Source organism: Panicum hallii, chromosome 3, assembly GCF_002211085.1.
Source record: "Panicum hallii strain FIL2 chromosome 3, PHallii_v3.1, whole genome shotgun sequence".
NCBI classification, from domain to species: Eukaryota; Viridiplantae; Streptophyta; class Magnoliopsida; order Poales; family Poaceae; genus Panicum; species Panicum hallii.
In genome coordinates this window covers 13,638,592-13,666,069 of record NC_038044.1, presented here as the reverse complement: position 1 = coordinate 13,666,069, position 27,478 = coordinate 13,638,592, and the positions used below count along the sequence as shown (strand labels likewise).

Here is a 27,478-nt window from a genome sequence, read left to right as displayed (position 1 = left end):
GGCTTGTCAAAATTATAGACATACGGATCTCAAAAAAAATTATAGCCACTAAGCCACGCGATTATCACTGTAAATTGTACAACCTTTTAAGATGACAGATTGTTCGTATCTGACATCAACAAAGGTGAGTGTGTCATGCTAATCATATCATGTGTCCTTAAAAAATGATGATTTAAACTTCACATGATGCGATTAGCCATTTGAACTTCACATGATGCAATTAGCAAGTTTAAAGATCTGAATATGCATTTTAAATGTTTGAGGACCGGAATGACACTAAGTTCGAGGACTGGCATTTTACTCTAGAAAGAGCATCAAATTCAGTTCTATTATGTGGTGTATAGCTGGATCCACATCAACTGTATACACATCAGCATACAATACAAAAATGGTCTCTCTTTTGGAAAAAAAATACAAAAATGCTACATCGTGAAATTCAACTATGATCCAATCAGCACAACAGCAACAGCTCGAGTAGGCGCATCAAAGAAACACAACTCACCAAACCACTCTACACGCTGTGAGGATGATAGGAGTGATGAAGTAAAGGTGCAAACAAATTCCTAGTTGGACACCTAATAGTCCATTTCCGTTCCAAGCATGCTTAATAACGGATAATATCACTCAAGATGCTAAATAAATGGTTGATATCTATCTTCTCCTCTCCAGCATAAATTGCTTCGGCGCTTCCCCCTGTTGGCCCCTGTGCAGCCATCTCAACAAGTGTGTACAACTTCTTGATTGGCATCTGCAGCAAGGAAGCATTATCAGTATTTGATCATTCAGGGTTCTGATTGAACAGCTACTAAGAATTCTAGAAAGAAGGTTACATCGTCCAGTGCTTCTGCTGCCGCATCAAGATCTCCTTCATCAAACACATTAAGATGCTGCAGCACCTGCACAGAAAACAGAAAATGTTCACCTAACAAATCCTAGGCAAAAAATTTAAACTATGCTGTGACCATCAAATATGCAGAGAGCAGCAATAAAGCAGTATATTCTATTCCATAGTATCCCTGCCACGTGCTCATGTTGCCACAATCTTACAAATCCGTTAAATGTAGCATTCCAACTACTCATGAGACAACAAACCCGTTATGGTACTTTTCTTACCTTTTTGGCATCTTCCTTTTTCAGTTTGGGAACATGGTAGGTCACAGAGAACACGTCACACATTCCAACAGATTCTAGGAATCCTACCTCGCTTGTTGTTCCAATAACAAGCAAGTTTTTTCCCTGCAAAATACAAAGAGGTATGCAGGTGAAATGAGATTAGGAAAGGGGGATCTGACCTTATTTTAAGAAAAGGAAAAGGAAGAGCAGGTAGCATCAATTTCCAACATGTTTGCAGCACTCAAGGATAATACTAGAGTGCAATTGTGCAAACCTTAGGAGGGACCCTCTTGAGGAGAACCAGAAGAGTTTGTGAGATCAAGTTTGAGAAGCGTGGTCCAATGGCCACATACTCCAGTAACCTACAAGATCATATCAGAATATTCATAACAACAGTAACAAGCAAAATGGGAAGTACATATGTTGCATGGCAGTGAGTTCTCTTTTAGAATCAAGAGCTCAAGTACCTTTCGATATCATCAAGAATTATGATGCTGAATTGAGATTTGTATGCATCCTCAAAAACCTGTATTTACAACAAGATACATAAAACTTAATATATTGTGAGAAAGCACACAAAAAACAAACCAGGCAAGAGAAAATAAACAAGAAAATAGTGCAAAAGAACACTGGAACAGTAAATGGGATAAAGTTTCAAATAGATTCTTCAACATACTTGCATTAACTAACTGGAATAAGCTACCAAATGTGTTATGCAAAATATCACTGACCTTGCTAATCTGTGCACATTTGCTGCTTTCACTGAAACCAATCATTGTTTCTGCTGATATCTATAGTGAAAAGCACAATTCAGAAATTTAGTCCTATAACTTAATATAGAGTATGTAGGAAAACCAGAAATAAAGGAAACTTACAATTTTGACATATGCAAAATCACTGTCAATGCCAACACTGGCTGCCATAGCTGATTTACCACTGAAGCAGTAAACGTGACATAAGTTTCCACCAAAGTGTTTAAAGACAACAAGGACATGCTTTTAGCCTTTAGATACTGTACCTTCCAGCAGGACCTTCCAAGAGGCAAGTCACAAGTGGGCTACCTTTGCTTACTTTAACTTGCTCCACAAGAAGCATAGCTCTTTGGTAAATGTGCTTATGTGCCTTGCCACAGTCAACAATACCACGCAATCTGCATATTTTCAAATAAAGATGAAGCTGTCGATAAAACCAAAAAATAACTTTGTTCTACTAAACATGGAGGCAAACAGTAGTTATTAAAGAAGACACACAGGATGACAGGAAACTAAGCAAACAGTAGTTATTGAATAAGTACACAGGATACTAACTACAAAAACACATATATGTGTGAAAGAGCATCCAAAAACAAATAACTGTCATAGGCCGAGCTGCTGAAAATGCTACAACATGCAATCGGTTAATGTCAAATTAAATTGTCCATGACAGCACAAAAAAATATTTACCCAAATAAAAAAAAGAGAGAACGTCCTACTAAGCTAGCTAAAAGATAGAAAAAATCCATAAAATTTCAAATATTTAACAGTGTGTGCAGAGCTCTATAGAACATGGACAGAAGGAGACCTAAATCTACACAGAAAAAAAAAAGACCCAATAGACTCATTGAAAGAAGATATATGGTATGCAACGAGAGGGGATCCCAGCAATACCCTTTAAAGAATCCAACCGTTTTGCATTTGACATATGTATAAATGTCATATTGTTAAATTAATTTTCAAAGATATTACAGCACACACCTGCATCTTTCGAGGTTATCAGTAGAAGCACCAAATGCAGGAGTAATTTCATGAAGTGCGTTCACAAAATCATCCATAGTGACCTTAATGCTTTCCTCATCCAAAGGTTTAGTGAGGTCATCCATGGTTATCTGCCGGTTCAAAGCAAACGAGACAGCACTTTTGACAACACCTTCCAACTCTGCTCCACTGTAGTTCTTTGTCCTTGCAGCTTCATTCAGAAGATCAGGTGTCATTTGGATATAGTTTTAATGGTCATTAATCCATTCGATAAATAAATAATTTGCAATGATAAACTGAGTGCTAATGTACAGAAGTAATGTTGCAATAAATATTTGAAAAGAAAAATTCAAATATTACAAGTTCAACAATAGCACTAGCATGATTCAGCCAACTAAGCAGTACATGCTATGAAAAACATTAGAAACCTCTGCTATTGTGAATGCAATGCCTGAAAGTATATGAATTCACCAAAAAAAGACAGACCTAGCTCATGAAGATTAATATCCGGAGATAGGAAAGAATTCTCTTTCATCTTATTTGTATGAATTTGAAGGATTTGCAAACGACCATTTTCGTCAGGCAAGTTTATCTCGATGTGAACTTCCAATCGTCCAGGTCTGCAACACAATGTATCAAAGGGCAATGACTTATGCATATAGAAAAACAAAAGTAAAGTAACTGCTGTTAAGGTGCAGAATTCATAAAGCAATCAACACGAGCGAGTGATCGAAGGTGCAAAATAAATGATAAACTGGCACTGCATGGATTCGATCCAATGATCTAGTATGTTTTTCAGGATCTAGTTTGAATTCATTGATAGACGCAATTGATATACCTATTTGTCTCATCAAGCAACTCCACTGTTTCAGTATGACACATATCGGGCTACTGGGCCTGTTTGGATACAAAGTTAACACTATGGTTTTGGAAAGCTATAAGGTGTTTGAGTGCAACAAATGTTGTATTTGAAAACCACAGCATTGCAAAAACTGTATAGTATTATTTGTTAGTTTTAGAAACTCCACCCAGGACATCTTTTCTTTCTGAACAGTGTCTGTGCACCCCTCTAGTCTGTAAAGTTACAGTTTCTTCATACCACAGTTTTATAGAACAACAACATCCAAACAGGTCCTAAACTACTAAACTGATGACTTCACGAAATAACTAGAAAAATGAAGCAAAGAGAAACAGAAATTACCTCAATAAAGCTTCATCAAGCAAATCCTTACGATTTGTCATCCCAATAAGCAACACATTATTCAATGCCTCAACACCATCTATCTAAAAGGTACAAATTTTGATCATAACTCAGTATTATATAAATGTATAGAACGTAAAAGAAAAAGAAATGTAAACTGCAGATTCTAGAGAACGCACCTTTGTCAGGAGCTGGTTTACAATGCTATCATGTACACCTGTACCATCACGGGTTGATCCTCTAGACTGCACAATTAGATTTCATTTAGGCAAACTTGGCTATTGTATTAAATGAAAATGGATGATGCTGTAGTGATCGAATTATGCAGTGCAGTGATGCATCCAATAGACAAAAATTGCAAACTACAGAAGATCTACAGAGATGAAAGAGCTCAATGTGGGAGTTAAGAAAATATTAAGGGACAGTATATCATAGGTTATGGTTTCATGGAAACAATGGTATCCAAAAGACAATATGCTTCTTAATACAAGGTATCCTTGCCAACATGTTTCCTACAATACATGATCACCCACCGTAGCAACACAGTTTAAAGGATAACTCATGTAACAAATTAAAACGAATTTGTTTCTCAAACGCAACAAGTACAAGGGAAAAAAGCACTAGTACCCTTGCAGACTCCACTGAGATCTAAACTGATAAGAACACCCTGTGCTTGTCTAGTGGACTAGTGATATGATAGTTGAAATCTAAGTTTTTGATCTGGCACCATGTTGTATTTGAGAAATATGGAATTTTGTGAAAGCTGTAGGCAAATGAAATAGAAGAATACAGATGATGACGTAAAGTAAAGGGAACAGAACTTCACCTTGCAGATGGCATCAATTTCATCAAATATGATAACATGGAGGTCACTCTGATCACCTGTGTCAAAAGAATGATGTTTTGAAAAGGGTCCATTCCACAAATAAATATGTGAAGGCTTTTCCTGATGAGGTAACATACCTCGTGTCTTCTGCTCATTTTCAGCATCAGCAAACAAATCTCTCACGTTCTTCTCTGTTTCTCCAACAAACTTGCTCAGAACTTCAGGTCCATTCACAATCTGAGCTTGGAAAAAAGATATTCAAAGTTGACTGCACAGTTTTTTTTTTTGAAAGTCCACAGGTTTTACAAACCCTCTTACATATGGACAATATGACTAACATATACTTGAGCCGGCAGGCTAAATTTTCTAGCTTTGCCTCTGGGATTATGGTGTTAGTTTTGACAAATCAAACAAGTAAAGACCCAATGGCCACTGGCTACCTGACCTACATTCAAGTATACTATTAATAGTGCACAGCAATTTATTGACACGACATGGACTAGGATTATAGCTTTTTCGTTTGATCGGTATTTACAATAACAAAACTGAGAGTACCTGAAAAGTTATTTTCAGTTCTGATCCATTAAAAATTGTGGATAAACAAACTTCCACAATCCAAGTTTTGAATCTAAGGTTCAAATATAGTAAAATGTCCTTCAAATAAGTGTAGAAAGTGGATGGTACAACAGGCATCGCACAAATAGTTAGGTAAATGGCAGACTTGTAATCCATACCTTGGGATCTTTTCCATTCAACAACTTTCCAATTTGCCGGGCCATAAGAGTCTTGCCAGTACCAGGAGGTCCATATAGCAATATACCCTTTACATGTTTGATGCCCAATCTGCAGAATTTGGTAGTTAGCGAAAGGTCATCCAGTTACAAAAAGTAGCAAAAGTAGTGATCCATATACCATACTTACTTACTAACAACGTGAGGAGGAAATACTCTTGAAGCAAATGCCCGACGAAATATGTCAGTGAATTCAGCGCTTAGCCCACCAATCCCCAACTTTTCGAGGTTAAACTCTTTATGCTTGAAAAGCTTGCTGCTAGCAGCTTCCTTTTGGTTGATCACCTACAATATAATAAAAACAGGGTGTAGATCATGCTTGTGCCACATCCGCCACTAAAATGAGTACTAATAATCATAGAGAATGTTTGGGAGAACCTTAATTCCTGAATTAGGAGCAGCCTCAAATATGATGTATGTATCACTTGATAGGAATCCTCTGTCCAATTGTGTGGAACTCTCTTGACCCTCTAGCAAAGCTTGATTGACAGTGAATAAATAGTTTGTTCCATAAAATTCAAATGGCACCCTTTGCCCTGAGGTCATGACCTGTAAACAAAACCAGCAGATCAACATTTAGGGCATATAATAAGTAGACAGTAATAAACTACAGCAATCCATAATCCAATAACGCACAAATGACATATCATGAATAGCATTCACATTAAATTAACCCAATGAAAAAGAACTCTACTTGAAGAAATTACGGCAACTGATTGTGCCATACCTGATCCAGAAACCTCTTCCGAAGTTGTTGGGCAAGCACAACAGCATCCAGCTGAGAGCCAAGATAAAGCATGAGACCACATTGATCAAGCACTAGCAAGATCTGCATCATAAACAGTTATAGCTTACCTCGTCATTTCTGTTGGCTCTTGCCTTGGCATACTCTAGTTCTAAAGTGAGCAATGCCAACTTGAAATCATCAGGGGGGGCAAAACTGGACAAAACATTATCATGTTAAACAGTAAAGCAACACAACACCATAAAGATATTCATTTCAGTGGACAGTCAAAACTTCCTACCTGCTAACAGTAACAGAATCCCCAGTTGAAACCTTCGCCTGCCTACGCTGAATAGCATTCAGAGCAATGCGCCCACTTGTAACAGCATCATGGGCAGTGGACATTCGTTAAGAATCAAACATGAGAGGGAAAAGGTAAAAATCCTTAGGAAGGACAACACACAATATTATCAAATTCGCACAGGATTCTGCCAAATCTTCTCAAAATTGAAGCAAGGTTATGTTATTTTTGAAATAACTAGATTTTGGGGCGACAACACCAACAGTCACACTGGTGAACTGACTACAAAACTTGAGCACAACATTAAAATGATAAATAACAGTACAACACTAACATGCTAATATGCTAAGAAAACAGATCAATAGTCATCCATGCTTTCAAAATGATGGTAGATTTCGAAGTTGGTTCACAATTCAAGGCTTTTTCAGGGCAAGCAAATGGCATGGACCAGATCAAAAGTTTCAGTAACAGTTACCAATTCCCTTATCTGAAGGGCCATAATTAGTGGAGTCCACTACAAGTCTATACTTAAGCCAAACGGGGCATCGATGCTGAGATAAATTCCACGACGACCGAAATTTCAATGCAATCGAATATCCGACTCATCACCACGAGATGGCCAGAAGTTTAAATATGCTACAGAAATCAAAACATCAACGCGGAATTCTCTACACCGGGGATTCGAACTGAAGCTACCAGACCAGATTAAAGCGCCAGGCAGGCTCGTGCGAGAGAGATCTCAGAACAGCATGGATCGATTACGAGATTCATCTAGAAAAGGATATCGTAGGGTGAAGACCCAGACGTCGGCGACGAGGGCGAGCGCGTTGGGGAAGCGGCGGAGGTCGCCTGGGGAGACGTAGGCGCAGTTGGTGAGGGCGAGCTCCTGGTTCGGCGTGCTGACCACCTCCATGGACGCGCCACCGCCGCCGCCGTACCCCTGGTTGTACCTCCCCGCCATGGCTGCGGTGGTGAGATCTCGCTCGCGGGAGGAGATCGTGCAAGCGCGTGATGACGCGCTGCTCGCGAAGAGGAAAGACTCCGCGGTTGTGTTCTGAGCCCGCTGGCGTGCGTGTGCTCTCGCTTCGGTCTGAAGGAAGGGCCTTTGGGCCCCATTAGATATATTCCATTGGGCTCACGGGCCAAATGGGCCTTTATATTTTACACGACATTTTTGCCAGGCTCTGGAAAATCCACGTTGCAGACAAACTATGCCAGCGCATAACATTTCAGATGTACATCTGTCGATCAGAAACATCACAGCAGAAACGATAATAGTTGTGAATAATAGTCAAGTCCACTTTGGCCTCTGAACATAAGTTATCAAATTCCGTTTTAAGACTCCGGCAACTGGTATTTGAGATCACATAAGTTATCATTTTGCATGCCTTTAGCAATTTGTATCTCGTTTTTTTTAACAAAATTGGGCAAGATTTTTTTCAATTGGGGATGCACATTGCATCCTGATACAACGATGGAAAATACATTAAAAAAAACACCAACTATCCACGGTCCACGACCACTACGACAAAACCACCCAAATTCCTGCTGGACTTGGCACAAATTCATCCTGAGGATCAATCATGTTGCTTCACTATGTTGAGCATTACTGCAGAACAGACACCACCCATGTCATTAAGCAAGAATGCCCATCAAGCACAAGCAGGATTCAAGAATGAACCTCATCTGTGGAAGTTCAGTGCGCTCACATCCTTCTTTGTGATTGCAAACACATCAACCTTCTGTGGAAATTGCAGTCATATTGACCGGCAAAATTGTACTCACTGGACTTGGCATTTCTCAACACAACTTATTTCTTTGTACCAGCAGAGCACAGATACTTCAACAAGTACTCGTTAGAAGAGCAAGTGTCTGCCAAATCCTGATGCAGCCTTGTTATAGACTTCTGCAACGATTTCAGAGCAGGAAGCAAGGTTCTGGAGTTCTGTTGAATATAGTGACCATGAACCTTACATAGCTCCTGTGATTAAAAAGAAAGTGGGGAAGAATTAGATAAAAAATGGTATGCTAAACTAAATCTACAGCTTCAGTAGAGGGGAGCGAGAAGAAAATGAGGATGGTACCTGAGACCACAGGAGGATAAATTCCAGATGAGGGCAACTTTCCAAAAGATCAGCAAATGCATCGATCAATCTTTGGAGATACTTGTAAGGAATTGCAGAACAAATTGCTCTTACATTGGATGGTTCCACAGCAAATATGCACTTCTTAATTAAGGAGTCCTCGTTTAGCCGAAGGCTAAGTATAAGGGCTCTCTGGTGTTGGTTTTCTGCAAGCGCTTCCTCAACTTTCTACAAATTACAGAAATTTGCAAATTGATCAGTATAACGTTATGAGGCAACACACCGCAAGAAAGGGCATGATGAAGTAAATACCTCAGGTGTAACGTCAATGTCAAGGTCTGTTGGATCAAAAATAAAGGATTCATCAACTGAGTACAACAGAACACCATCAGTGGTAGCTGCAGCAAAAGATCTTCCAGTTGGAGCGAACTTGACACATTTTGTCCGAGCTATGGGTCTTCCACGATTTGCCATTGATCCAGGTAAACCAAGCCCTAAATTTCCTCTTGTATGTTGATCAATTCCTTCTTCAACATCACTGTCTTCATCATCAATGAGATCTAATGCACCAGCATCTGTCATCTTCTTTGAGTTTAGAAAATCAAGAACTCCATCCAATGAGAGATTGCGAGTGATCTGGAATCTGCGCAACAGCACCTGCTCAAAGAAAAACATAAAAACAAGGGTGATTCCCTATCTAACTTCCCAAAATATAAGGCACGCGCATTTCGAAATTCAAACCTTGTAATGTGTGACAAACAATTAGGCTCACACAATAAAAAATTATTTTATAAGGAGAAAATTCAGAAAGTGGCTTAAGATCCGGGTTGCTAACTAAATGTCAATGCCTTACAATGACACCAATATTTCTGATACCAAGTTGCACGACACAACATTGGATAGAAAACAGTAATAGATAATGTCCAGCAAGTTTGTAGAGAATATGCAAAATGCATAACCACAATGCCTCAAAGGTAAGATTTGGGGACACTTTTAATATTGTTGATATAAAATTATGCCTCAAAGTTACAATTCTCACAAGAAAGATTTGCTGACCTGTTCTCCAACATCATACATGCAGATATATTTGGTGTTTCCTCCAGCTAAAATATAACTTCCATCAGCAGAATAGCACAATGTAGTGAAGTACTTCCCTATGCTTGTATTAGCTGCAGATCTCCTGTCAGTCATGAGGCGACCCCCAGCAATATCCCTGCGACCCTCAATTGTATACATCAGCAAACCATCAGATGGGTCCCAGAAATGGATTAGGCCATCTAAAGTACTGCATGCTATCTGCCTTCCATCGGGTCGATAAGCCAGAGTAAGAACATCATGTGAGTGTTGAAAAGTCTCCACTGCACCCTTGCTCTCAAATACATCCCAAAGGCGAACAGTTTTGTCCCATGATGATGAAGCTAGAATAGCCTACCAAACAAAGCCAAGTTTATTGTTTCAATGAAGTTACAGAGCACAGAGAACAGAAAATGTAATGCAACAAATGGGAGTCAAAAAGTATTGCCTTTTTCTAACTAACTGTAGTTGTGAAAACCAGAAAATTTAACAAAATACAGCAAAGCATTATCTCTTACATTGATTGGTGAAAACATTAGACCATGCACTGGTCCTTCATGGCCACTGAGTACATCCAACAATCGACCAGTTTTCATTGACCAAACAAATATCTGCATGAAGATGTTTTGGTTGTCAAGGAAACAGGAAACTTGAACTGAAATTGTGGAGGGGAAAGGGTCGCAGCTTACACACACCTCAAATGAATCAAGTGTTCCAGCACATATTACTTCGCCACTCTGGTCTGCAGTTAAAGAAACAAACTGCCTAGGCGAAGGGGTGGTAAATGTCCTGAAATTGCGATAGCGAAACAAATCCCATGCTCGGATTGTCCCATCAAGGGAGGCACTTAGAAGAGAATGGTTATTAGCCATAAAATGAACTGCAGTAACAGCATTTGTATGCTCTGAAAATGTTATGAAACAGAACCCAGAAGAAACTGTCCAGACCTGCAACACATTGAATAAGCTTGGTATGAGTAGCAGCTCAATGAGACAAGCACAGGATTCCATTCTAATCATATGAAGCTGAAGAATCAGATTCGTAGTTTGGGCTAAAATATGAAGCAAGGTTTCTCTGGCCGTATTATGCAACATTTGCTTGTGTAGTTGGGTGATCAGGCAAAAGGTCATCATAAGAAACATTAAGTTTCAACGATTCGGCAAAAAAAGAATGCATAACAAAATAACAAAAAATCATGTGTAATGAGATTCTACTTTCTCACATATATTGAGATCGCGCAAAGCAAAAAACAAGTGCAGGCAATAATAGAGATTGTAAATGCTTTGCTTAGCACAAACCTTGACTTTGTTATCATCAGCTCCAGTGGCCAATAACTGAGAATCTGGCGAGTATGTGATGCAGTTCACATCAAAGTAGTGTCCCTGCTGCTTCAAAATGTAGCTCTCCGATCGCCACTCCCATACCAGCAGCTGCCCAAGTTTGGCACATCCAAAAACAAGCCAATTCCCCAAACTATTGAAAATAGCAGTGGTGATCTTTTCCCTTGATATTGACAGCAAGTGGAGGCACACGAAGTCTGGCATCTGGTACAGGCCAAATACTCCATTAGAGAATCCTACAACCACCATGTCAAGCTCCCGGTGGTAATCGCATGCTGTTAACTTGGCTGGTGACTGCATAAAGAAGTGCTTTTCCTGCAGCTCCCATTTTGCCAAATGCAGCAAAGTAGTGTCCGATTTTCCCGATTCTCCCAAACTCTTCCTTTTCCTGCTCCCGCCATCCAGTTCCATGGCATCATTCTGTTCCGACCCCTGCTCGGGCGTCCCTGGTGATGGTGGAGGTGAAGTATCACTGTCTTCATTTCCTTCCACTAAATTCCATGTAAAGATAGCTCCATCCTTGGAGACTGTATAAACCCCCCTGACTCTCCCTGTCTTCTTATCCGTGGCAAAGAAGGCCCCAACGACAGCCGCGCGGTGGCCAAGGAAGAGGAAGGGCTTGCCTCTTAGTCCACTCTTGACGGGCAAGAGCCGAGCTGTCAGGTCCTTGCAGGACGCGAGGAGGAAAGCGGAGTCCGGGGACCAGTCGAATGCTGTCACGCCGGCGGCGAAGCCTGGGAAGGTGCGGAGGAGGTGGAAGGGGAAGAACTCCTTGCGGAACCCCGGCGACCGCCAGATCTGCACGACCTTCCCGACGGCCACCGCAATGAGCTGTCCGTCGGGGCTGAAGCGGACGGCTGACGGCGCACCCTTGAAGGAGACGCGGTGGAGGACGGCGCGGCGGCGGAGGTTGGCGTAGAGCGCGCGGCCGTTGTCATCGGCCGCGAGGAGGAAGTCGCCCGAGGGAGAGACGGCGAGACGGGTGACGTTGGAGGAGGACTCGAAGGGGAGGGTGAGGGAGGAGGAGGCGGCGAGGTCGGTGGAGGCGACGCGGTTGCCGACCGCGGAGAGTAGGACGGGGGAATCGCCTGCGAATACGGCGTCGCCGCCGCGGTACGGCGCGCCGAGGAGGTTCTGGAAGCGGTAGTTCATGGCGGGAGAAGAGCAGAGGAGGGGGAGGCGGGGCGGTGGGCGGCCGGCTAGGGTTTTGGCGGAGGGGAACCGGCTCGACGACGACGAGAGGGTTTTAGTGGATTTTGATTTTTGATTGACTTGGGTTTGTAGCTTCTGATGGGCCTTATTGTTTGGTTGGACCGAAACAATTTGGCCCAAGTTAGCAGCCGTTTCACAAATTGTACATTTCGTTTCAGTGCTGAACTTTTGTTGGATTTTACAAAAAAAAAATCGACTCAGTGACATGAATTGAAAGCATTTTAAGATCTCTATATATTGGGAAAAGTTGGCTTCAGCTCTATTATTCCGCAATCATGGCAGGAAACCATGCTAACTGGGGAAGTTAATCGGGTAGACAGGCTGCATGTTTGGGTAGAAGAGCCCAAAGTTCCTCTCAGTCGGATCCCCGGCCTTCAGCCTTCTGGTTCTCGTTGATCATGGCGAAGTGGCGAACACGTACGTCTCCAGCACGCCCGGGCTTCTTGGGCGTGCCCCGGTAGGCCTGGTCCATCAGGCGTTCCCTCCGCGCATTCTCCACGGTCGCCGCGAAACCGCCGGCCGACGGCCACCCGCTCTCCGACACGACGACCCTGCTCACGCCCGGCGCCCCGGCCTTCTCAAGCGCGGCGTGGATGGCGCCCATCATTGCAGCCGCAGCGGCGGAGTGATGACCAAGACCATCCAACCCTCATCCTCTTCCAAGACGTGCGGCAGCTCACCATGGCCCTCCGAGCTCCGGCTGCTGATGCCGCAGCGCGTGCATTCAGAAAACAAGCTACGGTTTGTGCGGCGTGCGCCCGCCTCTTGCCAGATTCCCCCGTTGCCAGTTGCCACCGAACACGCTCCTCGGAGTTTCAGGCTTGCGTACCTACCATTTTGATTTCAGATAACTCTGAAACCCAGATTGCAAAAGATCAGATTATCAAAGAAATTGAACAAAGTTTGCTTCAGAACTCCATATTATTCCGAGGTGTTATTCTGATTTTGATACTCCCTCCATCCCATGAAGAAAAAAAATTCAAAACAACTTCAGTTTGATCAAATTTAGTTTGATCATATTTATATAAAAAAACTAACATTTGTATCATTAGTATAAAAATATATTATATGATTAATCTTGTGGTACTTGTCTTGTAATATAAATATTAATACTATTTTTATAAATTTAGTTAAATTTTAAATTGTTTGACTCCTCATGAGAGTTCCATCTTTTTTTTTTAGATGAGGGAGTATCAAAATCAGTTTGGCCCTTCACAAATGTACTCGAGACACTTTTTTGCGGCGTCAAACGTACTTGCAACTTACAAAAGCATCACTCATCCATGGATTCCGCTAGAGATGTTTTGACAAACACCACCTTACAAAAAGCATCAGACTTCAGAAAAACATCATCTTCACAAGCGTCACATTGTGCCTTCGCAACACGACTTATCTACACGCTTATTTGGCGAACAGTCGAGGACGCCGCCGGAGCAGGGCGGGGCGCTCCTCGGCACGCCGGGCCTCTACTCCTCGTCCATGCCGTCCTCGTCGTCCTCCTCCATGATCCGCATCTTCTTCACGGCCTGCGAGGCGTCGCTCCTGCCGGCGCCGCTTGGGACCTGGATCAGGATGTCCGACTTCTGGCCCGTCTCGGCGTTCACCAGCCCGCCGCTCCGGTCCACCTTGTAGGCCAGCTCGTCCTTGGCGGGCGCGGCGTCGATGTACACCGTGCAGTTCTCGTCGATCTCCTCCTGGATCAGCATCTTCGACAGCTGCGTCACTACCCTCTTCTCGATCCACCTCCTGATGGGCCGCGCGCCATAGACCTGTTGTTGATGAACACCACAGAACGGAGTCAGCATCAAAGCAATCGAAACGCACGATAAGTTTTCTGAACTCCGATGGATGCTATGATCACGTACCGGATCGTAAGACAGTGAAAGGATGACGTCCAGGGCAGCGTCGGTGACGGCCAGCGCGATGCCCCTCTCTGCAAGACGGACGGCCACGTCCTTCATCTGAAGGCGAGCGACCTTCCTCAGCTGCTCGTGGGACAGGGGATCGAAGATCACGATCTCGTCGAGCCGGTTCAGCAGCTCAGGGCGGAAGTGCCTCCTCACCTGCACACACAAAACCACAAGAATTGAGCATCACACTGCAGAGAAAAAAGAGAAATTCTGAATGCATATAGATGGTTCTGGATGGTTCGAGTGCATACCTCCTGCATGACGAGATCGCGAGCGACCTTCATGGAGTTCTTGCCCACCATCCCGGCGAGAAGGTGCTCGGCGCCGAGGTTGGATGTCATGATGATCACGGTGTTCCTGAAGTCCACCGTCCTGCCTTGCCCATCGGTGAGCCTTCCGTCGTCGAGCACCTGGAGCAGGGTGTTGAACACTGAAACGTGCGCCTTCTCCACCTCATCGAAGAGGATCACGCTGTACGGCCTCCTCCTCACTTGCTCAGTCAGCTGTCCACCCTCCTCATGGCCAACATAGCTTCAGCCACGATAGAAATCCCAAGTCAGCATCTAAAATTCAGTTGTTTGCAAGCTTGATGTCACTGAAATAAAAATGAGGACTGCATTTGCTATACCCAGGTGGTGCTCCGATCAGACGAGCAACCGAGTGCTGCTCCATGTACTCGGACATGTCAATGCGAACAAGCAGGTTCTCGTCGTCGAACAGCTGCTCGGCGAGGGCCTTGGCGAGCTCGGTTTTGCCCACACCAGTCGGACCCAGGAAGAGGAAGGAGCCTGTGGGCTGCTGCGGCCGGCCGAGACCGGCCCTCGACCTCAGCACCGCCTCTGCAACAGCGTTCACGGCTTCCGTCTGGCCGACAACCCTCTGGTGCAGCCTATCAGCCAGGCCAACCAGCCTCTCCTTGTCGTTCTGCCCAAGCCGGGTCACCGGAATGCCGGTCCATCGGCTCACCACCTGCTCACAAGAAAGATCACCATTTCAGCACGATGCACAATGCATGCCAAGAGAATCAGTAATGCTCTGGAAATTTCTGTAGTTGCAATCGTACCTCTGCAATTTGTTCAGGGCCGACGGTTTCAGTGAGCATCAGGTTCTCCCCTGTTTCGCCCTCGAGCTTGGCGATAGCGGCGTCGAGCTCCTGGAGGGCGCCGTACTTGAGGTCGGCCACACGAGCCAAGTCCATCCGGCGCTCGGCCTCCTGCAGGCTGAACATCAGCTCCTCGCGGCGCTGCTTCAGCTTCCTGATCTCGTCGATCCTCTCCTTCTCCTTCCTGTACTTCATGGTCAGGGGCTGCAGCTTGTCCCTCAAATCGTCCAATTCCTTCTTGACCTGAAGGATTGCCACAGTTAAGCAACATCAGTACGAAACAGAACACAAGAGGATTTGTTTACTCGAGACATTACTTGAAAAATCAGTAATTCAGATGACAAGAAAATTCAGTAATTCAGATACGCACCTCAACCAGCCGGGCTTTGCTGGCCTTGTCCTTCTCCTTCTCGAGCGCGTGGAGCTCAACTTCAAGCTGAATCCTCTTCCTCTCGAGGTTATCAATCTCCTCCGGCTGGCTGTCGAGCTGCACCCTGACATTGGCGCAGGCCTCGTCCACCAAGTCTATGGCTTTGTCAGGCAGGTGCCGACCCATGATGTACCTCGCGGAGAGCTGCGCGGCGACGACGAGGGCGCGGTCCTGGATCCTCACACCATGGTGCCCCTCATACTTCTCCTTGAGCCCCCTCAGAATGCTGACGGTGTCGACCACGCTCGGTTCGGCGACGAACACCTGCTGGAACCGCCGCTCGAACGCGGCGTCCTTCTCCACGTACTTGCGGTACTCCTCCAGCGTGGTGGCGCCGATGCACCGGAGCTGACCCCTCGCTAGCATAGGCTTGAACAGGTTGGCCGCGTCCATGGACCCCTCCGTCCTGCCCGCGCCGAGGACGAGGTGAATCTCATCGATGAAGAGGATGACCTTCCCCTCGGCCTCCTCAACCTCCTTGAGCACGGCCTTGAGCCGCTCCTCGAACTCGCCACGGTACTTGGCGCCGGCGACGAGCGCGCCCATGTCGAGCGCGATGAGGCGGACGTCGAGGAGGTTGCTGGGCACGTCGCCGCGGACGATGCGCTGCGCGAGGCCTTCAACGACGGCCGTCTTTCCCACTCCGGGCTCGCCGATGAGGACCGGGTTGTTCTTGGTGCGGCGCGAGAGGATGCGCACCACGCGGCGGATCTCCTCGTCGCGGCCGATGACGGGGTCCAGCTTCCCAGCCTGCTCGACGAGGTCGCGGCCGTAGGTCTTGAGCGCCTGGAAGTTGGTGTCCCCGGACGCGGACTCGACGCGGCGGCCCTCCCCGCCGCGGAGCTTCTCGAGCTCGGCGCGCACCCGCGCCGCGGACACGCCGGCCTCCTTGAGGCAGTCGGAGATCTGCGAGTCCTCAAGCAGGCCTAGCAGCAGCTGGTCGACGGCGAGGTGGGAGTCCCCGCGCTTCTTCTGGGCGGACTGCGCGCGGCGGATGACCTTGATCAGCGCCGTGGACGCTGGGACCGAGTCCGGCGGCGGTGACTGCGACGGCAGCTTCTTGAGCGCGTTGGCCAGCACGCGCTCGAACGAGTCCCCGGCGGCCCCGTCGCCGCCCGACGCCCCCGTGATGGCCTGGCGCAGGATGCCGCCCTTGTCCGCCGCCAGCGCCGCCGCCAGGTGCAGCGGCGTGAGCTGCGCGTGGCCAGCCTCCGACGCCATCTCGTGCGCCGCCACCAGCGCCTCGTTGGTCTTGTGCGTGAAGTTGTCGGGATTCATGGCTGCTGCCACTCTCTGCTACTCCTCACACTCTGCTACAGCAAGCGGCAATGAAATCTCTCTACCTCTCTCTTGGTTTCTGATCTGAGCGAGATATGATCACCAGGTGCTTGCGGAAATTGCTTTGCTTCAGCTAGCGTGTCTGCTTGAACTGTGCCTCGGCGTCGGAGAGCGGTGAGCATAAGAAGGCGGAGTGGAGAGTTCCGCGGGAGTCCAGAAGAGCGTGGAAGCCCGGAAGGAAGGGACGGGACAGGGAGCGAAGCAGCTGGAGGGCGCGAGAGCCTTCTATGACATGCGGGCCCTCGCGCCTGCGGGCCGTTGGATCGTTAACGGGAGTGCCTCCGATGCGCGACGCTTGGGGCGCTTCCGGACGCGGCTGGTCGGTGTCGGCTTTGATGCCGTTCCAGTAGTCTCTGGCAGGTGGGGCACGGCGTAGCGGGTCCTTGTGAGTCGTGTGCGTGGGCCCACGAGTCATCCACACCCACACGCCTCCAGTATAGAGAGACTAGCGGAGTAGGCACGTGACAACTGACAACTTTGGTATGCGGTGATGACATGTCTCGGACAGCCAGTCCAGGTGTCAACGCTGCAGACTGGCAGCGCACGGTGGATCCAACGGTTCAGATTTGCCGTAGGGCATGGCAAGCGTGAAATCTGAACCGTTCCCCTCCAATCCCCATCAGATCCGGTTCCGCCCAGCCGACTACTCTCTCCGGGCGCCGCAATCGTCGAACAGTTGCCGCGCGCGCTTCGTCTCCCGCGGCCACCAGCCCACCAGGCACCATGGCGTCCGCCGCGCGGGCTCTTGGGGCGCTCCTCCACAGGGCCTCGTCTCTGTCCTCCTCCGCGTCCGCTCTCCGGAGAGCCTCTCTCCTCCGCGGTAACCCGCCCGTCCCCGCTCGCGCGCCCGTTCTCACCTCCGCCGCGGATCTAGTTCTCTTGGGCTGTCGAAATGTTTGGTGTTTTGATTGTTTGGTTGGTGTCGTCAGGGAATGAAGCTACTGGCAACGCCGGCCTGTTCCGGAGGCATGAGGCGAGGCGAAGGATTTCGACGTTCCAGCCGCTCTGCATGGGACGACGCTCCTGCAAGATCGCCGGAAGGAAGGTGATGGGCTCTTGGCATGATATTCTTGCACAATGTTACGGTAGTTCGAAATTTGACGACTCGCTATGCATATTTTGGTTGGCAAGCCTCTGTCTGGAATAATGGAAGTGGACGCAGATGTAGCAACAAATGTCATATGTTTAGTATTTTCCATGTCTCTGAGCAAGCTTTGCTGCTAAGTAGTATCAATTTATTTTGCATAAGGATAAATGCGTACAGATAAACAAATAACAGGAATAAACATCCGTTGCTTGTTTAGTTTAGCTAGCTTTAACTTCTCAATGTGTATTTTCACACCAAATTTTCTTCGGTTCAGGATGCCCAGAATTTGAAAAAGATGAAGCGCAACAGCAAAATTGGAAAAGAAATTGTTGCTGCGTAGGTGCTGCTGGACCCTGTGATCTTGCATTATCTTCATCACAGCTTGGTATTCCAATTGATTTTGTAATTTGAACTGTTTTGAGCATATGTTAATTCATTACGTTGTTGCCTGCTGACATCTATTGCCACCATCTCTTTGAATAACCTGGATGTCATTTTCTTTTTTGTTGTTTTAAATAACCCGGATATGACACAATACATGTCTGCTATACATTATCCATGAGTAGCTTACCTGTTTTTACTTACATATGTCTGTTTAGGGCATTGCTGTTGTGTTCGATGATTAATAATTACCTAATTAGTACCTAGTAGAGTGAGTGTCATTGAATCCTAGCAAGAGGTAGGCCTTGTTAAAATGGCATGTCAAGACCAAGCATTATAGCGCAAGGTGCCATTCATATAAATTAATCTGTCTCTTTTTATGGGCATCATACAGCATTAAGAAGGGTGGCCCAAGCCCTTCGTCCAACGCAGCTTTAGCAGCAATATTGGAGAAAGCTAGGGAACTTGATATCCCCAGAGAAATTTTGGAGCGTAACATCAAAAGGGCATCAGAAAAGGACCAAGATACTTACACAGAAAAGGTTTATGAGGTAATCTTTCTCTGCTGCTAGTCTGATGTGATACTTTGTTAACAGATTCTCATTTTATGACATAGATATCGCTTGTCTAGTGGCAATATACTATATTTGTATGCGCAAAATAAAATTGGTCGGTCCATATATAGAATAGGCTTGTCTGTTAGGAGTTATTCAGAGTGCAGATATTCTTTTCTTATGTGTTTTACATATGTTTTTAAATATATGAAGCATTTTCACAGGTCTATGGTTTTGGTGGAGTAGGTATGATCGTCGAGGTCCTAACTGACAAAATTACAAGATCAGTTGCTGACATTAGAAATGTGGTAAAAGACTGCGGAGCGAAATTGGCTGATCCTGGGTCTGTTACCTTCAGATTCAAACAAGCTCGAGTGGTGAACATAAAAGTTACTGATGCTGATAAGGATCAACTGCTCTCCGTTGCGTTAGATGCTGGTGCTGATGATGTCCTTGAACCAAATTTTGATGATGATGATGATGACTCTGAAGAAGGAATAGAAAGGTACTTATTCATATAAAGTGCATGCATTTTTGCTTGACGTGACAGTGTTTACTAGAACATCAATGAAAATTTAAGTTACAATACATTTGTTTGTCTGTCCATTTTCCTTTTAAGTACCAGTTAAACCAAATTAGGTTATGTGGTCGCTTTTTCAAAGGCATACAGAAATGTTTTGTTCAAAGTCAGAGAACAAAATGAACTCAACAATTTCTGTACTTAGGCACTTAGCATGCTTTAATTTCGGGACCATATTTAAGGTGGCTCTATAGCTACTATACAAATTTCATGCGAGATTCCTGGTACTTTTACTTTCTTGTTTAGTGCATTTAGCCACAAAATTCCTTCGTAGAAATTCTCCTTTCATCTGAAAACTTCCCCTTTCTGTCCTAGGTTTTACAAGATAGTTACTACATCAGAAAACTATCCAGTTGTGCTATCGAAGCTACAAGAGGAAGGAGTGAAGTTTGAAACTGATAATGGCTACGAACTTCTTCCTGTGAACCCAGTTGAGGTATGCTGTTTTCCCTTTCTATGGTCAAGCCTGCAGAGTTACAAGATAGGGAATTAATGCTATAATAGTTTTTCTCTGAGAGAAGGTTGCCGCCATACTTGAATAAACGGTTTAATACATGCAAAAACCTTCTTAGTAATTATATTTTGGCTATTTATTTTGTTATCGGTATTACAAGACAACCAAGATTAGTGTGTAAACAAATGACAATTGAATCTATAAAGACCAATTTTTCTAATTCTTTATAATGTAGACCATAATCATGTTGCACATTTGGATTCTTTTGTTGCAAGCATCATAGTATCTGACATTTTCCATATTGTTGTTGTAGGTGGATGATGAGGCCATGGAACTAAACAAGGAGCTTGTATCAAAATTGCTGGAGCTTGATGACGTTGATGCTGTCTATACAGACCAAAAGTGAGTGAATTGATGAGCTACAGTCTAGCTTTCAATTCAAGACACTCGATGACCCTTTGTAGAGCGTGTTCACTTCTCATCCATTTACGGGATAAATATTGATAGTTGAGCTTGTGATGCTTGACAGAATGACAGTTGGGCATTACCAATTTTACAGTTCCTGAAAACTGGAGTTGATGAAACAACATATTTTAATACATCTGCATACTAGCATAGTCTCAAACTCATATCTTTACCTTGGATTTTTGCCCATTCATTCCGTTTCGGGAAATTTTTTTGTTCAGATAGCAAATTTGAGAAGTCATTGTAAAATAATATGATAACACTGACCCACTTGTTGGTCGTGATGAACGTTGTAATGAAAATGCTTTGGCACACTGAAATGAATGGCAATGTGCTCAGGTTTGTGGAGAATCTAGAAATGCTGAACATATACAGATCCTCTTGATCGGTTTCATATGCACTGGATTCAGTGCTAGATCACATCGGAAATTATGCAGCTAGACCCTAGCACTCAGTGTTTGCTTGGGATCCGAAATTTGTAAAACTAACCGCTACACACAATCTTATGCACTTCTTGCATAGTGCATGCATCAATGCTTGCATGAGATGAGGGAAGAACTTGTCAGCTCAGCACAAAATAGCAAGCAACATCCAATAAAAGAAATAACAAAGCAACTCATAATTATATTTTTGGCCAATAAAATAGTTGCATTGAAACTTCAAGGCGCTTGATTCACCCTCAAATCTCTAATGAAACCGAATATACCAACAACCATAATGACATCGTTCTAAACGACACCTTTCACCGTATGACAACCTTGACACCTTCGGTGCACGTGACACTAAAATGTATTGCCAGATAAGGTCGCGAAAAACTTGCTCGGGTCTATCAAAAATTTCATCAGCACCCTGGCCGGTTCCAAGAACATAACAAGGGTCGAATACAACAACAGTGCAGATATCTCTAATCTAGTTCTGTGGTTTTCTGGTTCACAAGCTTAGTGCAGTTGACCTAGCAACAGCAAGTATCAAGTAAATGACACTATAGTTAACTTCATCTATTGCCATGGGTTCTTCTTTCGGCCTGCCGCAAGGGTGGAACTAGTTTTGGCGTTCTGCAGGTACAAAAATAGCCATAAAATGTGTTTAGGATGGGCACACAAGTCACAAATAAGGACAAGTCATAATGGTAGGTTGTCGTCCTTACAGATTTCAACTTCTTCAACTTGCCTCGAACCCTGTTCTTTTGGGGCTTCAGTTTGTAAATACGGACCATCCAATGGTGAGTTGTGAATACCTTTATTCAGCACCAAGATGGGTAAACATCAAGCAAAGGGTCGAGTTAGAAAATAGGTGAAATTTCAAACAGTTACGAATTGGAACAGAGAGTAGCATCATAATACCTCCTCAAAATGTGTTAGCCTGAAATGCTTCTTTCCTATTTCATATCCTCTTACTCTGTCAAAGCCTTTTCCATCAGTCTCCACAAACCTAGAAGGCACAAAGGAAGTAAATGTCAACAGGGGGCATGAATGGTGATTGGATTTTCCAACTAAAATTGGTTTGCTGAGGACAAAGATACGCAGATCTCCTGCATGTTCAAGGAAACAATAATGTTTACTACATCAGTGTACCAAACCTGTAATAGCAAAGCTTGTACATGAGGCAATTCAGCATAGTTGGAGTGGCTTGAGCATCGACACGGTAATTGCCATCCCGCTGTTGATAATATTAACTCAGAAATCAGAATAAAGGAAGAAGGAAGCAAATGCGTGTATATTTTACTATTTTTTTCTTATGCTACCAAAAGGGTGTGTATAAGATATTCATGAAATATAGGAGTTTACAACTCACAAGATAATCTGGCTCCTTGATGTGAGGGAATACACCACCTCCTATGCGAACCATCCAAAGGAACTTATTGATATCATCACTAGGATAGCCAACAAGCCCTGTAAAGGAAACATCCAATGTCAGGATTTGGGACAAAAGGTAAATTGAATCTTCCCCCTATGCGCCACCAAGCACCAACCTCCAAAGACAACAAGCACATATTTGACATCTAAAGAATTGAAGATTTCCCAAGCTGCTTTTTCCGGGGATGACATTGCTGTACCAACTGTAGCTATGTGAGTGTTGTTCCAGGTATTATTGTCTACAATCACAGTTCTGTTGGCCATTGCAGTTGTTTGGTAACCATAGTCCCACCAGGAAGCAACCTGGAGTAAAACATCTTACTGTAAGGATAAAAGCCAGTTCAAGAGTAAGCCAGTTCAACCTTAGAGTAAGCCAAGGGATGAGTTGTGAGCATACCTTGTCGTCAACATCTGTGTTATGGCTCAGCCATGCATAAGCTTCACGGAAATCATCAAAAACATGCAATCCATCACGTGAGCGAGATGTCAGAACAATTGAAGGCGCAGAGTACGCTTCAGCTGCTGCCCATACACAATGGACCTGCAAAAGTGGCATCAACAACAGTAAAGATGCCACTCTTTCTATGAAGACACAATCTTTTGGATAAGACAGAACTGAGGACTTACCACATAGAAACCACCTAACACAATCAGCAACAAAATACCCATAATAGATAATTCAAAAGGTAGAACCACAAGCCTCTTTTCCTTTTTAGTCTTTACAGGAACACTCTCTGCCACTTCTTTTTCCTTCTTTCGGTTCTTCTTTGATGTTTTTTCCTTTGGAGCTGTTTCAGATTTTTCGTTCCTATTTTCACTTTTTGTTGAATTTGTAGAACTCTCTGTGCTACTGTCACCTGACTTTAGTTCCAGAAGAAACATATTGTCAACAAGTGATGGGAAGGGTACATCAATTATTACAAAGAAAATGAAGAAGCAACCGTACAGCAGAAACGGCAGCAGAGGTATCATCAAATAATTTTGACAGCTGAAATTTAATGGATCGTGTGAGGACCCCGAAAACTTCAGAGAGAGCAATCCCAGATAGAATGCATGCAGCAGGAGCAAGGACAAGCATAAGCCGCACCTATCAAAGCATGGATGCACCAGAAAGTTAACAAATAAAATTGAAAACATATGATATTATAAGAGTTTTCCTACTGCAAGGATTCTTACCATTACTCCAGAAAAATAAACTGCAGTGACTAAGTACAAGACCATGAAGGAGCTTGCGTCGGACAAAGGCAAGAAGCATGACTGTAGATCATGTAGATATTGATTATTCAGAACTAAGACTGTTGCTGGTACAATTTCAATTTAAAAGGTGTATTTCTTACAATAATCCCAGCAGGAATCAGGAAGGCCAGCACATTGATATCCATAAAATAAGAGGGCCAGGTAGGAGGTTGGTGTTCACTGACACTGGCAATGATCGGGATATACTTGCTTGCATAAGTTCTGTCAGAAAAGCAAGAATGAAGGGGCAATTAATACAAGAGAAGCAGAACAAACACAACAGGACACTTTAAGATGTGGCAATATCTATATACACCACTTTTTTGTCTCAGAGGCTAAGAATCAAAGGATGACATTATTTTGCCAGCCACAATAAAATAATAAAACCATTAACAGCAGGTTATATTTAAGTATTATTACATGTCTATCAGTTCCCAGGTCAGTTCAGGTTATAATTAAGTATTCATTTTAGAAGAACTTACGGGTCAAGTAGACTCAAACTGCGGCCACTCCAGCCTTTTGTTGGACTAGATGCCACCAGCGCGACGAGCACAGCTACTACTGCAAAACAAACAGCTCTGCAGGAATGATCTTGCAATCAGCATTTGGAGGTTGAGATGATGGTAGATTGACTAAGAGAAACAGTCGTATCTATATTTTGAGGATGAGGTGTTTGTTGGTTTCAGGTCCAAAGATATAGCTAGATGGCTAAACGTTTATTGTGTATTATGAAAGATTGGTAAGGTTAGAGACTTACAAGCCAACAGAAATGACAAGAGTCATAGCAACTTTGAACAGCCTAGGAGACAAAAGCCCTTTGATGTAATACACAAGAGCAACCACATGAAGGATTATGAACACCTGCAATAAGTACACTGTCATCAACAATATTGAAAGTGCAATTTTGCATTTGTTTAATATGGTAGTGGTACCAAACTAGCAATGATATGGCCTTGTTACTTCTACACAGATTCTATTAGTATGTCTGCACTGTCAATGTAGTTGCACAAATATTGTGAAATATGGGAATTATTTATTGTGCATATACTATATATGAACTGCAATGAAGAATGTCAATGCATGCTTGCATCTGGTCTCAACATTTAGGAAATGCATTTTATCTTACTCCAACATCCTCTCATACTTGAGAAATCAGGAATACTAAAATTTGAAACCCAAACTCAAGATGCAAAACATTTGCAAGAGTCGGCAAGGAAAGTGTTCTGTGGGATGGAGAAAAATCAAGAAAGGAGAGAAGACATCTAGGTACCAGAAATGATGCGAAGTGCTCCGAGGTCATTACTGCATTAAAACCAACCACAGGTACTAAGGCTGCCAGAAGTGTTCCAAGTATAACCTGCAAAACAAACATTGATATGATAAGCCATAGTTCTGGACAAGCACTCTGGCAAGAAGAGCAAACCTACAGGAGGAAGCTTATGCACTTACAAGGGGAGCATATGCAATGTAGAGCCGCGAAGAATAACGACCAGTTACAATGCACAAGAGAACATGCATTGGGATAAGGTTGATAATGAATGTGTAGCCTCCCCAAGAGCACACCTGGAAAAGACTAGTATATGATTATAAAATACATTTGGAAAACATGGATCAAAATTCAAAAAGTTTACCATGTAGAAATACGAGAGAGCATTGAGTGTTGCATAAAAGAGCGACCCTGTGTTCAGTGTCTGTATATCATTTGCATACAGGTCAGAATTGAATTATGTCAAAAGAAGCAAAATGAAAGACACATCTTGAGGACCATTACCTTTACATACAGATAAAATGTAAATATCAAGGCGAATATTGCTACAGCTTCATTATCATAGCTGCCTGCAACAGATCTTGAGATGTACGAGGGGACCTGTGATGATGTCAAGAGAACAACACTCCAATTAACGATGCAGTATTGTTAGGGTATGGAAGAATAAATGCTTTGATAATGCAGTATTCTATGAACTAGGAGAGTAGATAGAAATTAAACGTTGTGCTGCTATCTGAATGCGTTACAATTTCACAACGTAAACAAAATCCTGTAAAAATGTATTGCAAGAAATTCAAATTGTCAAGTACGCAAGTATCAACATAACACAGATTCAGTCAGCCATTCAGTAACTCGCAACGAGTTTAGAAATATCAATTTAGGATAAACAAATCAGCAATCATAAGTATAGCACTCTTCTTTTTATACCTACTTGAATGTTTAAGATGATATTAAGTTATTAACTAACAATACCTCTAACTTAATCAAAGAAAATTCTTATTGCCATTTCAACCATGACATGAATATGGCTAGATATCAACAAATCAAGCAAATACGTTTATTTGTACCAATTTAGCCTTTTCTTTTATCATGGCCAAAAGTGGTAGGTAAGTTGTTGGTGCAATTTACCATTGCCAAAATGGCTGCTGCCATTAATCCAGCTCCAGTGCCCTTTGCTTCCTATAGCAAAAGTCAAAGTAAGCACATAATTTGCAGATGGTTAAGAATAGTCTGAGAGACCATAATTCCTTGAAAAAACAACCTTTGTTAACAGGTAAGTAGCCCAAGCAGCATTTGCCGAGAAAATTGGAGCTGTGAACACACAAACTGTCTCCACAGACAATGGGATGTTAAGAGAGTTCACCAACCTAGAGGAACAAACAAATACTTTAGGCACATTTTGCAGTAATCAGACAGAATGCAAGACACTAGAGTGTGTCCCTTTGATGACATACCACCAAATAGTTCCAGCAGTCAATGTCAAACCAGGATACACAGTGCCACCAATCACACGGCCAAGAGGGTACCTAAAACAGCAACAACAGCAAAAATCAGCCAACTATTCGTGTGGCATATTCCATTGTACATAGTAGTCGCGCAGTATTGAACAATTGGGGTTGGAGCTCTCTTACCATGTCCTATCATCAAACCAGTTCCAGAACTCGTAAATTCCATTCTTCGACAAAAACTGTAACAAGGGAAAATTTAGACCAGATATGGACATATACCTGGCTGAGCCAACAATTTATGCCCCTCTGTGACCTTCGCTTGCTTTATCCTTTCACTAATCATCTCTTAGTAAACTAAATCTACCAGACAACAGTCAATTTCCAAAACCCAGAACACTCCCAACACCCAAGCTCGAAATCAATACAGCACAGTAATATCCTATGGCCTGAGCTCAATTTCACATACTCCAGAACGAAACGAAAAAGTGAAATGAACGGAACCAGCAATCCCACCTGAGTGACGCGGAAGTTGAAGTAGGGGTCGAACTCGTGGATCACGCTCTCGTACTTGATTACCTGCGCGCCAACAGAGATAAAGGATGAGCACTCACAATTCCGGGAGCGGTTTGCGAGCACCGAACTGGATCTGGAGCCTCGGGGGCAAAACGGATCTCACAGAGAAGAGGCGGATCGAGAACGCGACGACGCCGATGAGGAGGAGCGTGAAGGCGCAGAGCACGCCGCCGAAGGCGTTGCGGAGTCGTCCGCCGCCGCCGGCCGTCGCGGAGGAGACCTCGGGCTCCGCCATTGCAGCCGCTCGTTGGTTGTGGGTGGAGGGCGCGGAAATCCCAGCGCGGAGACGAAGACCTCGCGATCGCGAACCGAGCACCAGTCCAGCTCCGGGGACAGGGGACTCGGGATTTATTGCGCTTTTGCTAGTAAACCCCTGACATAGTGTCATTCATGTAACG

At 44.1% G+C, this 27,478-nt stretch overlaps 6 protein-coding genes across 7 annotated transcripts; 1 reads left to right on the top strand and 5 right to left on the bottom strand.

Annotated features, from left to right (window-relative positions):
• Positions 1 to 290: 290 nt before the first annotated feature.
• Positions 291 to 7,780, bottom strand: LOC112886334 (vesicle-fusing ATPase-like). The gene is made up of 21 exons (XM_025952205.1): positions 7,475 to 7,780; positions 6,690 to 6,785; positions 6,520 to 6,604; positions 6,392 to 6,442; positions 6,043 to 6,213; positions 5,795 to 5,949; positions 5,608 to 5,716; positions 5,011 to 5,110; positions 4,874 to 4,929; positions 4,227 to 4,292; positions 4,048 to 4,130; positions 3,333 to 3,466; positions 2,847 to 3,057; positions 2,132 to 2,263; positions 1,989 to 2,049; positions 1,845 to 1,904; positions 1,581 to 1,639; positions 1,388 to 1,475; positions 1,114 to 1,236; positions 831 to 896; positions 291 to 748 (listed from the first exon to the last, which is right to left on the bottom strand). Exons 1-21 carry the CDS (start codon positions 7,648 to 7,650, stop codon positions 605 to 607), a joined length of 2,226 nt encoding a protein of 741 aa, XP_025807990.1. The 5' UTR covers positions 7,651 to 7,780; the 3' UTR covers positions 291 to 604.
• A 265-nt stretch (positions 7,781 to 8,045) lies between these two features.
• Positions 8,046 to 12,419, bottom strand: LOC112887295 (periodic tryptophan protein 2). 2 transcript variants are annotated; one of them, XR_003227545.1, is made up of 8 exons: positions 11,146 to 12,419; positions 10,543 to 10,794; positions 10,366 to 10,458; positions 9,830 to 10,201; positions 9,086 to 9,430; positions 8,774 to 9,001; positions 8,371 to 8,670; positions 8,046 to 8,298 (listed from the first exon to the last, which is right to left on the bottom strand). XR_003227545.1 is itself a non-coding variant. In XM_025953435.1 (7 exons), the coding sequence occupies exons 1-7, from the start codon at positions 12,337 to 12,339 to the stop codon at positions 8,500 to 8,502; spliced, it is 2,655 nt and encodes an 884-aa protein (XP_025809220.1). In that variant the 5' UTR covers positions 12,340 to 12,419; the 3' UTR covers positions 8,046 to 8,499. The 2 variants fall into 2 exon arrangements, 1 of the variants encoding a protein (XP_025809220.1); XM_025953435.1 differs by having other exon boundaries at positions 8,046 to 8,670.
• Positions 12,420 to 12,609: 190 nt separating this feature from the next.
• On the bottom strand, positions 12,610 to 13,240 carry LOC112888025 (glucan endo-1,3-beta-glucosidase GIV-like). The gene has a single exon (XM_025954362.1). The coding sequence runs from the start codon at positions 13,004 to 13,006 to the stop codon at positions 12,755 to 12,757; it is 252 nt and encodes an 83-aa protein (XP_025810147.1). The 5' UTR covers positions 13,007 to 13,240; the 3' UTR covers positions 12,610 to 12,754.
• Positions 13,241 to 13,618: 378 nt separating this feature from the next.
• LOC112886125 (chaperone protein ClpB1) lies at positions 13,619 to 17,288 on the bottom strand. Its single transcript, XM_025951914.1, has 6 exons — positions 15,782 to 17,288; positions 15,373 to 15,654; positions 14,938 to 15,278; positions 14,561 to 14,840; positions 14,265 to 14,462; positions 13,619 to 14,168 (listed from the first exon to the last, which is right to left on the bottom strand). Exons 1-6 carry the CDS (start codon positions 17,117 to 17,119, stop codon positions 13,866 to 13,868), a joined length of 2,742 nt encoding a protein of 913 aa, XP_025807699.1. The 5' UTR covers positions 17,120 to 17,288; the 3' UTR covers positions 13,619 to 13,865.
• A 527-nt stretch (positions 17,289 to 17,815) lies between these two features.
• On the top strand, positions 17,816 to 21,051 carry LOC112886129 (probable transcriptional regulatory protein At2g25830). The gene is made up of 7 exons (XM_025951919.1): positions 17,816 to 17,999; positions 18,109 to 18,224; positions 18,541 to 18,602; positions 19,042 to 19,198; positions 19,426 to 19,706; positions 20,097 to 20,217; positions 20,549 to 21,051. Exons 1-7 carry the CDS (start codon positions 17,903 to 17,905, stop codon positions 20,639 to 20,641), a joined length of 927 nt encoding a protein of 308 aa, XP_025807704.1. The 5' UTR covers positions 17,816 to 17,902; the 3' UTR covers positions 20,642 to 21,051.
• Positions 21,052 to 21,327: 276 nt separating this feature from the next.
• Positions 21,328 to 27,385, bottom strand: LOC112886126 (dolichyl-diphosphooligosaccharide--protein glycosyltransferase subunit STT3A). Its single transcript, XM_025951915.1, has 23 exons — positions 27,184 to 27,385; positions 27,021 to 27,083; positions 26,691 to 26,746; positions 26,514 to 26,585; positions 26,321 to 26,426; positions 26,188 to 26,238; positions 25,564 to 25,659; positions 25,424 to 25,483; positions 25,242 to 25,355; positions 25,063 to 25,149; positions 24,550 to 24,653; positions 24,275 to 24,370; positions 23,894 to 24,014; positions 23,733 to 23,813; positions 23,503 to 23,643; positions 23,184 to 23,417; positions 22,954 to 23,097; positions 22,673 to 22,859; positions 22,495 to 22,592; positions 22,280 to 22,359; positions 22,044 to 22,131; positions 21,848 to 21,937; positions 21,328 to 21,755 (listed from the first exon to the last, which is right to left on the bottom strand). Exons 1-23 carry the CDS (start codon positions 27,313 to 27,315, stop codon positions 21,699 to 21,701), a joined length of 2,358 nt encoding a protein of 785 aa, XP_025807700.1. The 5' UTR covers positions 27,316 to 27,385; the 3' UTR covers positions 21,328 to 21,698.
• Between the last annotated feature and the right edge of the window lie 93 nt (positions 27,386 to 27,478).

Coding starts and splice junctions, on each gene's coding strand:
- LOC112886334 (XM_025952205.1), bottom strand. CDS start 7,650: ATGGCGGGGAGGTACAACCAGGGGTACGGCGGCGGCGGTGGCGCGTCC. Junction 6,214..6,391: donor GGAAGAGGTTTCTGGATCAG/GTATGGCACAAT, acceptor TTTTGTTTACAG/GTCATGACCTCAGGGCAAAG. Junction 897..1,113: donor AAAAGGAAGATGCCAAAAAG/GTAAGAAAAGTA, acceptor TTTTCTGTGCAG/GTGCTGCAGCATCTTAATGT.
- LOC112887295 (XM_025953435.1), bottom strand. CDS start 12,339: ATGAACTACCGCTTCCAGAACCTCCTCGGCGCGCCGTACCGCGGCGGC. Junction 10,459..10,542: donor GAACACTTGATTCATTTGAG/GTGTGTGTAAGC, acceptor ATCTTCATGCAG/ATATTTGTTTGGTCAATGAA. Junction 9,002..9,085: donor ACATTGACGTTACACCTGAG/GTATTTACTTCA, acceptor TGTAATTTGTAG/AAAGTTGAGGAAGCGCTTGC.
- LOC112888025 (XM_025954362.1), bottom strand. CDS start 13,006: ATGATGGGCGCCATCCACGCCGCGCTTGAGAAGGCCGGGGCGCCGGGC.
- LOC112886125 (XM_025951914.1), bottom strand. CDS start 17,119: ATGAATCCCGACAACTTCACGCACAAGACCAACGAGGCGCTGGTGGCG. Junction 14,841..14,937: donor CTGATCGGAGCACCACCTGG/GTATAGCAAATG, acceptor TCGTGGCTGAAG/CTATGTTGGCCATGAGGAGG. Junction 14,169..14,264: donor TTTCACTGTCTTACGATCCG/GTACGTGATCAT, acceptor CATCAACAACAG/GTCTATGGCGCGCGGCCCAT.
- LOC112886129 (XM_025951919.1), top strand. CDS start 17,903: ATGGCGTCCGCCGCGCGGGCTCTTGGGGCGCTCCTCCACAGGGCCTCG. Junction 18,603..19,041: donor GGAAAAGAAATTGTTGCTGC/GTAGGTGCTGCT, acceptor GGCATCATACAG/CATTAAGAAGGGTGGCCCAA. Junction 19,707..20,096: donor TCTGAAGAAGGAATAGAAAG/GTACTTATTCAT, acceptor TTTCTGTCCTAG/GTTTTACAAGATAGTTACTA.
- LOC112886126 (XM_025951915.1), bottom strand. CDS start 27,315: ATGGCGGAGCCCGAGGTCTCCTCCGCGACGGCCGGCGGCGGCGGACGA. Junction 26,239..26,320: donor CTACTTACCTGTTAACAAAG/GTTGTTTTTTCA, acceptor CTTTTGCTATAG/GAAGCAAAGGGCACTGGAGC. Junction 23,098..23,183: donor TGTTAGGTGGTTTCTATGTG/GTAAGTCCTCAG, acceptor CCACTTTTGCAG/GTCCATTGTGTATGGGCAGC.